At 26.9% G+C, this 12228-nt stretch overlaps 1 protein-coding gene across 2 annotated transcripts; it reads left to right on the plus strand.

Annotated features, from left to right (window-relative positions):
- The first annotated feature begins 282 nt into the window (after positions 1-282).
- Positions 283-11711, plus strand: LOC145745734 (cGMP-dependent 3',5'-cyclic phosphodiesterase-like). 2 transcript variants are annotated; one of them, XM_082563886.1, is made up of 30 exons: positions 283-391; positions 463-620; positions 783-872; positions 1152-1246; positions 1382-1479; positions 1655-1710; positions 1781-1843; positions 1978-2053; positions 2130-2185; positions 2283-2399; positions 2791-2859; positions 3233-3363; positions 3683-3834; positions 4128-4270; positions 4981-5010; positions 5603-5663; positions 5869-5950; positions 6028-6065; positions 6420-6458; positions 6824-6897; positions 7250-7327; positions 7803-7925; positions 8345-8538; positions 9035-9122; positions 9202-9249; positions 9350-9424; positions 9553-9765; positions 9942-9980; positions 10154-10260; positions 10795-11711. In XM_082563886.1, the coding sequence occupies exons 2-30, from the start codon at positions 510-512 to the stop codon at positions 10976-10978; spliced, it is 2730 nt and encodes a 909-aa protein (XP_082420012.1). In that variant the 5' UTR covers positions 283-391; positions 463-509; the 3' UTR covers positions 10979-11711. The 2 variants fall into 2 exon arrangements, with proteins under 2 accessions (XP_082420012.1, XP_082420013.1); XM_082563887.1 differs by lacking the exon at positions 4981-5010.
- Positions 11712-12228: the final 517 nt, after the last annotated feature.

Below are 12228 nucleotides of genomic sequence, written 5' to 3' on the forward strand. Positions count from 1 at the left end.
TCAATTTATAACAGTATCTTAGGTTTTTTGTTTAGTAGAATTCAGTAGAAGTAAATCAATTGCAACATTTTAACTAGTTGCCTATGCTTACTGTTGTGTATTTTGTAATAAAAAAAGTAAAACATTTCTTTAAGAATAATCCTTTTGAGTTAAATTGATGTAATTCTTTAAGCCTTTTTATTTTCTTACTGTTTTTGTTAATATTTCCAATTTTGTTCAGTATTTCAATAAGCAACCCATCAATACTTAAAATGCCAATAATTTTGTATCCAATTTTTTTGCAGATGTAAAAAGGTCAAATTTGATAAAATGTCGTAAATACTTAATAAATTAATTACTGCTGAAAGAAACAACATTAAAACATTAATGGTAGTTCATTAGTCAATACATGGTAAGTACTATATAACATATAAATAACAATTGTTGAAGTAAATTATATTGTAAAAATTTGTTTTTTTTCAGTCTTGTCCGTTCCAATTACCTCAACCCATTTCTTCTTCAATATTGAAATGATTTTCTTTCTTCAACTTTTTACTTTTATTTTTCAACGTCAAATTAAACTTCAATATAACCAGCAAAGCAACAAGAAAGAATTTACTGCCAAAAACTTTGATTTACTTGTAAATTTATCTTAAAAAAATTGTTTTTTTACTTTAAATGTTCAATTACTTTTTAAGATTTAATTTCCTATTTTATTTATAATTGGATATTAGTTTTTTTTAATTTTTGTTAAATGATCAATATTTTAACTGTATTGTATATGTTAAGTTTTTCTTTATTAGGAAGTTCTTGTTCAATTATGTGGGTCAAAAAACATCGAAGAAATTGTGAATATTTGTGCCACAGCATTCTCTTTGCTTTATCCTGACTGTGTAAGCTGTAACTCATACTAAAGTTTCAATAGCATTTGGTTATATTTAAAATGTAATTAGCAAGACGAGATGATAGATTGCCCTAAAGTCGGTATCAGGATTTTAATTATCATAATATGGTTGCAACTCTCAACTAGTATTAGATAATTTCCACAAGCACTACAAATGATTATTTTGTAGGTCTATAAATTGGACATATATACATGTTGTCCACCAAGCTCCGTTATAAATAGATTCAAAAAAACTAAAAGAAGGAGTAAATATATAATTTTATTTTAGAGTGATATTCAATGCCTTCAAACCAAAAAATATGACGATAAACAAATATGGATCAACTTTTACTCAAGTGAAGAAGTGTGTGTTAACAGACAAAGGTATAAACTGTTATCCTAAAAAGGAGGGGTTGATTAAATTCAGAATAACCTGAAAAATAGTGTTTTATAGATGACACTAAGACTGTATTTATACAAGTTTTTTGAAATCCAACATTTTTGTTTGCTTTTTCGTAGATTTCATGACAAAATCAACTTCCAAATTGCACAAGGAACCTTCAGTAAAACACAATATTTGGAAAATTGTAAAACAAAAACAAACTTTAATGATGCAGGTTTCAAATTTTGAATATAAGTAGATATATGTTTAAATTTTTAAACCAAAAATTAAAATAAAGGATCCAATTAATTCTCTTAAAGTTTGATGTATAAAAATATAATTTAGGTGTTTACCATTTTTGTTACGTTTATCTAGAAATATTTCTAAACTAATTTTAAAATTATTTTTAGTGCTTATTTATGTTGATGGATCAGTTCAAGTTCCCGACAATTCACTCCTATTTGTGGTGAGCACTCAAGTTTTTATAACAAAAGTGAACATTTAACATAAATTTTATGATACTTATTGTTATTTAGATCTCTGGTGAAGTAAAAGCTAGCCTGGCGAATCAATCTCATGTTGTAACCATAATACAACATGTAAGTAAATAAAAACATGTGACATTAGTCTAATGGTATTGAATTTCAATATATCTATGTAGGACAATGCATTTGTCTGTCAAACCTAATTTTCACTAATTTAAGTGTATTGATTTTTATGTTAAATGTCACAGGCAAGTTCTTGCTTATCAAGAATTCCTACAAACCAAAGTGAACTTTACAGGGAAGCCTCCACACTTTTACTTTCTGGTATTTATCAATTTAATTTAAATTTTATTTTATAATTAATATTGTATCTGTATATATTATTTATTTGTTTTTGCAGAGGAACTGAGTAATGCTGCTAATGCAACTGCTATGCAAATGTACCTTAATCAGTATGTAAGTATATATAAAATTTTTGTTAATTTTTTTTAAATTCTTTAAAATTTTTGTTAATTTTTTTAATAATTTTGATGTGATATGATTTTTTTTTTAGCTGTCAGGAAAAGTGCTTTGTGGAGATTGTTGTATTTTGTTAATCTCTAAAGAAACAAAACAAATAGTTTGCGAAGTTGTTGGAAAACGAAAACTTAACTTTGAAATATGCTGCCCAGTAATTATCAATTATTTCTAACCTTTTTTTACATTAACCTAAAGTTTATGATCCATTATTCTCTGCATTGTTTAATTATTAAATGTAAAAACACATCTATGCCTAACTATATATATTGTTTAATTATTAAATGTAAAACACATCTATGTCTAACTATATTTGATTTCAATATCAGCAATTAACTAAAATTAATTATGAACATTGTAGCATTAATTGTAAGTAAAAAACATCGAAACATCAACATTATCTTACAGTATTAGTTGATTAATGTTTTAAAAATTAGTTTATAATTATAAAGTTTTACACTTTTAAATTTTGTATGTTCTAACTACCTATTAAAAATCATTTTTTTCCATTTTGTCAAGATCTTAAAATTATTTTTTTATTTCAGATAAACACAAGTTTATTCCGAAAAGTTTGTGAAAACAAAACTTCTTGTTTTATTCATAACCCAACCAATGTAAGTTAACTAACATACTATTTTAATAAGTTTTTTTTTTTTTTGTATATATCTTTATCCTCGATGTGGGAAAGTCGAATGCGCGACTTAAACATAGAGTAACAACAGTTACTCCGACCCAGTCTCAAGTTGCCTGTGGCAGTTTGGGATATTACAGATTATAATTGCCCGATAGTTGTGCTACTGATTAAGTGCTGGCTCAGCAGGAGTTCATACTGTTTATAGCGCCTTACTCAAGGGCGCTACAGCATGAGGGCAGTGGGGATTGAACCCATGACCTCATGTGTGGTAAAGCAAGTGTTCTTACCACTACACCACGCTGCCGGTTACCTACAACTACTTCTTAATTTTAAACATAACATGTTTTGTTCAGGAAGAAAAATTTGAAATTGAATCTTTGTTTGGGTTAACGGTGGAATCTATTTTATATGTTCCAGTGTTGGATAAAATTACTGGAGAAACAGTTGGAATAGTTTGCCTTTTTAACAAGAAAAATAATTTAAAGTAAGTATAATAAATAATATTTGATATTTTTATATAAATAATATGTTAAAAGACCTAATGATGATCTAAAATACTTTTTTCAATATTACTGTTATTATATCTATATACATAAGAGCTTAGTGGACAATATTTATTTGTATGTTCAATTTAAATGTCTTCAAAATAAATTAAACTGGTGTTTGTGGTCTAAAAGGAAAATTATCGCTGGCAAATGTAGGTTAAGAGTGACCATATTTTATGATAATTTAAATACTATGGGCTATTGGCTAGTGTATATATATTGCAACTGCTGTGTTTAACTAAATGTCTTTGTTGTAAGGTTTTCACTACCTGACATTAAAGCAGTTAATGATACCATGTTGAGATGCTGGCCCGTGTTGTCAACTTCTTTGATGTTGGAGCAGGAAAGAAAAGCAAAGAATGAATGTGAAGCCATGCTACAAATTGCAAGGAATTTATTCACGCATTTAGGTGCAAGTTATTGAAATCTATTTTTAGTTAAACTTAATAAAAGTAGGTGGTATGGAATAGTGTGAACACTTTACTACATGAGGTTCTAGGTTTAATTCCCACTGCTTCTATGCCAGAATGCCCTTAAGTAAGGTACTCTAAATTGTATGAACTTCTGCTAGGCTAAACCCCAATCAATTATAATCAATAATATCCTTAACTATCACAGTCAACTTGAGACTGGGTTTTTGCCAATGCAGAACATAAAAATACAGTTAAAAATTTAAAAATTAACTTTAATAAGTTTGATGTAGATGATGTTGGAATGTTGCTTGGTGAAATTATCCAAGAAGCGAGAAATTTAACGAATGCAGAGCGATGTTCGGTGTTCCTTGTAGATTATCAATCGAAAGAGCTTGTTGCTAAAGTTTTTGATGGAATTGTTACAGTAGACGAGGTGAGCATAAAAAAAATATTCTGTTTATAAAAGTAATGGAGTCACTACATAAAGGGGGAGCATAAAACTGTATAAAATACGGCTTATTTTATTATTAATTTAGATCTTACTTAAGATTTAGTCATTTTGGGACATTTTTTGTTTTTTGATTTTAAGTTTTTGCTTTTGCAACGTTTATAGTTTTGCTAACTAATTTATTGAGTTGATTAACCTAGATGGTGATAGGTTTAGAGTAGGATAACCTCGGTATAAACAGGAAATTTCCAACTTGATATGTTTGACATTAATCATTACTCATTAGTTTTCCTGTGAATGTGATATCGTTTATTTAATAATAGGGTCTACCTAGCGAAAAAACTTTTTTTTATATAGGAATCTTTTGAAATGTTCTTTTAGGAGGGGGGGTTATTAATTGTTTTTTTTTAAGTTAAACCTTTTGTCTTAACTGTTGATATTTTAAATTATTTTCCTTATGTTAGGGTGTACAGTGGAAAGTTATATCGGCAAGTAGTACATTGCAAACTTATTTTAATTAAAATCCAATTTGCTTACCCCCAAATTTTTCATCCATTTCACAACAAAAAATTAAATCATTCTAGTTCATAATTTTTCATTTTTTCTTATCATTATTTTGGTGGTAGTTTTTAGTGATATCTTTTATTTAAAATACTCTTTAGTAAAAATTTGTCATTTTTTTGTTAACTTTTTAGTCACTGGACCCTAACCAATATGATTTCCAGGTATCAGAATAATTATCGGTGCAACTAATATATTATTTAACTTAGTTTTATTTTAAAACCAGTTATAGCATGCTTAATACTGGATAACAATTTTAAGTTTCTATTAACACATGCACATATTTTATTTTAATTTTGCTTGGTGATTTTTAATTTTTTTTTATGTTTTTTTATTTTTGCATTTTTTTACGTTATTGACTGTTGAACATTTTAATTAAATTAGTTGTTTAAATAAGTCATTGGTGAGCTATTTAAACATATTATTAAAAACAGCTTGAATAGGTATGTTATTAAATATCATAAAAAATCCAATTTTTAGTAAAGCGAAATTGCATTGAATATAATAATAACTTAAATTTATTTTAAAATTGAAAAAATTTGAAGTCTATTAATCTTCAGGAATATTATCTATAAAATATTGCATGATTATTGGTCAAAAAATATAGTAAAGTGTTTATTTATTTAAATAAAACACAATTTAATTAAAATAACTTTTTGCTATAAGGTTTATGTGTGTTGTATGCCTTCCTATATCTCATTCTATAAATTACTAATTACTAAAGTTTTATAACTTCTTAATTAAAATAAATTCTAGAACATGAACGAAGTAAGAATTCCATTATCTCAAGGCATAGCTGGACATGTTGCTACTACAGGTAATTATACAATTTAAAAATTACAAATTTGTTTAATCATCAAAAATAAAATATATATATATATTGTTTACTAAGCTCAGTTATAAATAAATGCCAATATCTCTAAATCTGTCAATTATGTCCTAATAATTTTGCTTTATTTTGAATATAAATTAATAAATTTGTGAATTATTCTGATCGCGTTTTAATAATTTGATTTGATTAGGTAAAACACTGAATATAACTGATGCTTATTCACATCCTTTATTTTATCGAGGAATTGATGCCACCACTGGATTTAAAACAAGGTACAATATAATTTTGTTAATTTTTGAAGCCAAATATTGGGTGTTTAAGGAAAATTAAAGTCAAGTTTTATTTTTAGAAACATTTTATGTTTTCCCATTAAAGATCATAATGGAGGTAAGCAATTACTATTAATTATGTATTGATTTTTATTAATTGATTTCTGATGTGAAAAGTTAAATTTACAACCAAAACATAAAGTAACATCAGTTACCCCGACCCAGTCTTGAGTTGACTTTGGCAGTTTGGGATATTATTGATTATAATTGCCCGGTAATTATGCTGCAGATTAAGTGCTGGCTCAGCAGGAGTTTTATTGTTTATTGTGCCTAACTCAAGGAAATCTAACTTGTAAGCAATGGGAGTCAAACCCTAGATACCCAGTATTTTTTCATGTCTAACTTGTGACTTAATTTTCATCGAATCTGTTTAATATTTTCCAATTAGTAATTTTATTTAACATATGTTTAGTTGTTGTTGGGGTATCTCAGTTGTGCAACAAAATCAAAGGTAATATATTAGTATTTACATTTCAAGCCTAATTTAATGAAAAATCTCTTATTGTAGAAATTAAAATTGATTTGTTAGTCTCAATTAATATTGATTTTATTTTATTGTTCTGTGTGTTCCCATAAGGTAAATATTTGTATTTTGTTGATTTTTAATAAATAGTCTATTATCTGCTTTGCTGTTGGGATTTTAATTGTTGTAATATGGTCACAATTAGCAACTGATATTTGCCCGCAATAATTCACCTAAGCACCACAAATGGCAGTTTTATATAGTTTGTAGGCCTATAAATTAGACATATTCTTTATTATATAGACATATTCTTTATTATATACAGATTTAAACTCTTTTTTCTTTTATGTTAGGTCCTTGCTTCACTTTATATGATGAGGAATTGGCTGAGAAGTTTTCAGTCTTTTCTGGGATTTCAATTTCTCATGTGAGCAACTTTAAAATTTAAAAACACAAAAAATTATAAAATAAAAATACATCCAAGTCAAAAATTTTAGGACTATCAAAGTAACGACGACAATGTTTATTAATTGTTATAAATATAAAATAATAATATTCTAACATAACTTGTATAATGGTCATAAATTTAGGATTAATTTATATATTTAAAAACTGTAACATTAGTTACAATTTTAATAAAAATTGTTAGCATAATCCAAATACTGTTGTAAAGTTTAAAATTTAAAATAGACATTTAAAAATATGGTTTTATCCCAAATTAATCAAAAAAATGATGAAAATTTTATGTCAGATTTGCAAAATTAAATGTTTGTTTTTAGTCGTTGTTGTACAAGGAAGTGGAGGAATCAGATGTCAGAAGTCGACTTGCTAACGAGCTGATGACATATCATATGAATGTAAGCTTCCCTTAATCTTATACCAATTTGGCCCTAAATTTAAACTTTTTACCTGTAAAGCATCATGTAATTAAGTCTTAATTATTTTTTAATTTGGCTTCTAAGATTGAACTTTTAACCTGTGAATGATAATATATTTATGCATTCAAAATAATTTACATATAATGGAGTTTAGTCACTGTTATATATATATATATATATAATGTTCTATTTATAGGCCTACAAGATAAATAAAACTGCTGATTGTGGTACAAGAATTAATTATTAAGGTCAAATATTAGGTGGGAGTTGTGACCATATTACAACAATTTATAACTAATTAAAAAACACAAAAAAAACTAATAAAATTAATTTTTTAATGATAGAAAGTAGAAATACATTTAATCATGCAATTTATTTTTAAACCTATATAATATTACTTAAAATTTTACATTAAAACTTAAAATTTTGACAATTTTTTTTGTATTCTTCTTAGGTGGAACAAGCTGATATTGTTGCCAATATTCCACCTACTAGACCTTTTCCTTCAATGTTCCATCCTCAATTTGATCAATTTATTTACCCACCAAGACTTCTTGATAGCGAAAAGAAAATTAAAGTTTGTAAAAGTTAAAATAATTTATAAATAGTAAACCATGTTAAAACTAAAAGTTTAAAATTTATTAAAAACAAAAATTATAAAAAGAACTCGCATGTTGTGTGAGTGGTTTAAACACTTGCTGGCTTTACAACATGGAGTCCTGGGTTTGATACCCACTGCTTTTGTGCTGTATCGTCCTTAAGTAAAGCACTATAACAGCATAACCTTCTGCTTAACCAACACTTAATCAGCAGCTTAATTAATCAGGCAATTATAATTAATAATATCACAAACTGCTAAAGTTAACTCAAAACTGGGATAGGGTAAAAAACATTACTTTAAACAACAATAAAATTTAATATAAAACAATCAAATACCTTAATGCACTTACACTACACAATTTGTTGTTAATACTACTACTTTATTTTGTTCCACAGGCCTGCATATGCATGTATATTGACCTGGGACTTACTACAAAGTTCCACATACATACTCGATCCCTCGTTCACTTTTTATTGATGGTGAGGAAAGGTTACCGGGATCCACCCTACCACAACTGGGACCACGCCTTCTCTGTAATGCACCACGGTTACCTGCTCGCTAAACATTGGAAATTAAACGAAAAATTAAGGTATTAACCTAAATGTGTCGGTGAAGTATAGTAGACCATAATAAAGGCTAAAAAATATATTTTAAGCAAAACTAAGACAATTTTTGTCAAGTAATTAGTCATTTGTATTGGTTAATTATGTTAAGATGTATTTAAATTTAACGGTAATCAGAAGCAATGATTTTTATTGATTAAAACTCCACCTATTAGTTATAAAGATTGCCTTATAAATTTATAATGTATCAATTTTATGAGTAAAGATCATAGTTCTTCTCATTTATTATTCATATTTAACTTGGGAATTACTTTAGCATTTAAAAAGGTTATTTAGTAGAGATTTATATATCACAGTTATCATCCTGAGTTAACCCCTAATTGTGCTGTACTATATTTATTAATTTTTTAAATCTATTTTTTTATGGATGCAATTTTTACAATGAGTATTTAAATTTTGTATTTCTTATAGTAAGCTAATACTGTCTAAATTTTAATATTTTTTGTATTTTAATTTTTTTAGTGATTTGGAGGTATTGGCATTTCTAACAGCTTGTGTTTGCCATGATTTAGATCATAGAGGGACAAACAACGCTTTTCAAGTTAGCTCGGTATGGAAAATGCTCTTTTGATGTGGCAATCAATCGTTAAAATTTTGTTTTTTTTACTTAAAATAAATTTTATTTTTAGCACAGCGTTTTGGCAAGTCTTTATAGTTCCGATGGTTCAGTTCTAGAGGTAAAAGATCCTATTATTTATTTGAAATAAATTATCTAATTAACCAAATAAAATTTACTTTTTTTTACCGTTAAAATTAAAATTTTATTAATTTTTACAGAGACACCATTTTGCACAAGCAGTTTGTATTTTAAACACACCCGGCTGTAATATATTTGAAAACCTAAGTAGAAAGGTAAATTAACCAAATACTTTTAATACCTAATATGCATAGATTTGTAAATTAAAATATTCTTTTTTTAAAATAAATTTTAATGATCAAAAATATTTTAAAGTTAAACTTTTATTCCTATTTTTTGTTAGGACTACAGCAGAACACTTGACCTAGTAAAAGAAATTATTCTTGCTACTGATGTTGCGAGCCATTTACAAATAATACCTGAGCTTGAAAAACTGGCCCAAACCGGTTTAAACTGGTCAGAAAAACGTCATAGAGAGCTTGTTCTGGCTTTGTGCATGACAGCAAGTGACCTTTCTGATCAAACCAAAGATTGGAAAACTACAAAAAATACCTCAGTGAGTGATTATATTGGAAAAAACTTATAAATTTAAGTGTGTGCTTTAACAATCAATGGAAACTTGTAATTTTTAACATATATTGAACATTACATTTGACATATACACTGTATATATTGTGTCTATGCTTGATTTTTTTAATTTTACTGGTAAAATAATAATTATTATTTGTTTAGAAATTGGTCTACAAAGAATTTTTCTCTCAAGGAGACATGGTAAGTTTATAACACTTTTTACACCTCTAAATTTTAATAAAAATGCAGTACATTTTAAATGAATCAATCTTTAATTCTTAATCTAACAGCCCATGCCTACCTATATAGTATTAAGATTGTTTTTATAAATGTAGTTAATAGACCGGTATAATTTTTACTTAATTTGTTTTTAGGAGAAACGAATGGGAAACAGACCAGCGATAATAAATGACCGGGAGAGAGCTTGTGTTCCTCAACTTCAAATCAACTTTATGGAACATATAGCTCTTCCTGTGTACAGGTAACAAGTTAAATAATCTAAGCATTTTGTTACTACCTTAAATATAAATCCATTACATTAGTTTTAATACCTTTGTTTTAACTTTTTATTGTCTTCTATGTGAAAAGGGCAGATATAGCTTTATTATAATCCTACCAACTGTTTTTTTTTTGAGCTTGTCAGGGTTAATTTCTGTTAGTACCTTTCTTAAAGACACTACAACATAAAAAGTATGTAATAAAACTGGTTAAATGGTCTTTCTATTGGTTATTTATATGACAGGGTACTACCAGACTGCTTGTCTTAGAGTGGCTTGGGGAAAAAGCACTCTGCGCACCACAAATGGCATTTTTTTAAATTTGATGACCAATAAATTAATTACAATTGAACTGCTTGTTGTAAGGTGGTTTATACTATATTTACCCTGTGCACCACAAATGGTGGTTTTATTATTTTGAAGCCCTATAGATTGGAAATACTTAAATATTGTCCACTGAGCTCCATTATATAGAGATTTTTCTTATTTTGCTATAAAATAACTTATATGCTGTTCAGGTTGTTGTCTTCATTTTTTCCTGAATATTCTCCTGTGTATGAAAGTGTTTGTTCCAATATCGATAAATGGAGGAAGGTTGAACAAGAGTTCCGTTCACGAGGATTACCTAACAACGATTCACTTGATTTCCTTACTGATGAATTCGACCGTGAGTTATTCAACGACCCATCTATATCATTGTAAAAAGCCATGTTTTCTAAAAAAATTGCAATCTCTTACAATATTGTTTTTTCTAAAATCCAGGGTATTGTTATATGTTTGTTTATTGTATGTTTTATCTGTAAATAGTGCACTAAAAGAGAGTTAAATTTATATTTATCCCAAAAAAGTTACAACAAATTTTGCAATCAATCTGCTATATCAGATTGAAATTTATAAAGAACTATTTTTGTTAGGGTAAAATTTATTCTATTTTTTATCACTAAAAACTTACAAAGCAATACTAAGTTATTTCTTTTTACATTTATATTGCATTCAATATTTTCCTAAGCCAATACTTTTTGTTAAACTAAATTTTACCAATTTTTTATTGTTGTACTATTAACCTTTATGCACAAATGTAGACCGTGTTAGTTTCAAGATTCTAAACTGTTTAATATTTATTTTCCTTAATATGAACGCACTACCTAAATGTAATTCTTCAAATTTAAATGCTTTATTCAAACGTAACGCACTACCTAAATACAAAAGATGTTTCTTTGTTTTTAAGGCACTCTTTATTTATGTCTTGTTAAAATGTCGAACCTGTTTGCATTATTTCAAAGTGTAAGGCCTCTAAAATAGTTTTATTAAATGTGTTTTTATTGGAATATTTCTTCAAAATGTTTATGTGATATTTCTATTTAGTTGTTTAAATTTACAATGTAGTATATATATTATAGTTTATAAATTGTTTTATTGGTACCTTAAATAAAAATAAAATAACTAAAAAGAAACTATTTTAAACATCATATAATTTATGATCAATTAATGTTTAAGAGATATTTGTTTAAGCTTTTACAGTTAGTTCAAACTTTTTTTAAGGAAGCAGTGGGTATTGAACATGTAACCCCTTGTAGTGGAGCCAAGTGGTTTAAACTTCACTTTTCGATGCTTAGTCAAACTTCTAAAATTTACACTACAATTTACTTTGTCAACCTATAACTAAATGACCCTAACGACCGGGATTTGCCTAGATTATGAAAGTCAAAATTCGTTTTTCTTGTTTGTATTGAGGATAAACTGAAAGTAAAGGTAAAATATACTTAAAAATGTTGTTTTTTAGTGAATATATAACATAAATTTTACTTGCGTTGATATAAGTGTATTTTTTGTAATTTAACTAAGATATTGATAAAAAATAATGTTTTTAATAGAAATCCAATAAAAAGTCTAGTCACATTTTTTTAGAAAATTCTTGATGAAAATATTTGGAAACACTGATTTACATATCT

This window comes from Corella eumyota, chromosome 3 (genome assembly GCF_963082875.1).
Source record: "Corella eumyota chromosome 3, kaCorEumy4.1, whole genome shotgun sequence".
In the NCBI taxonomy this organism is placed as follows: Eukaryota; Metazoa; Chordata; class Ascidiacea; order Phlebobranchia; family Corellidae; genus Corella; species Corella eumyota.

Bases quoted from the DNA above. Each gene is read 5' to 3' on its own strand.
- LOC145745734 (XM_082563886.1), top strand. From the start codon at position 510: ATGATTTTCTTTCTTCAACTTTTTACTTTTATTTTTCAACGTCAAATT. The intron at 5,951-6,027 runs GTACAATATAAT...TTTTATTTTTAG, and splicing joins ACCACTGGATTTAAAACAAG to AAACATTTTATGTTTTCCCA. The intron at 9,123-9,201 runs GTATGGAAAATG...TTTTATTTTTAG, and splicing joins ACGCTTTTCAAGTTAGCTCG to CACAGCGTTTTGGCAAGTCT.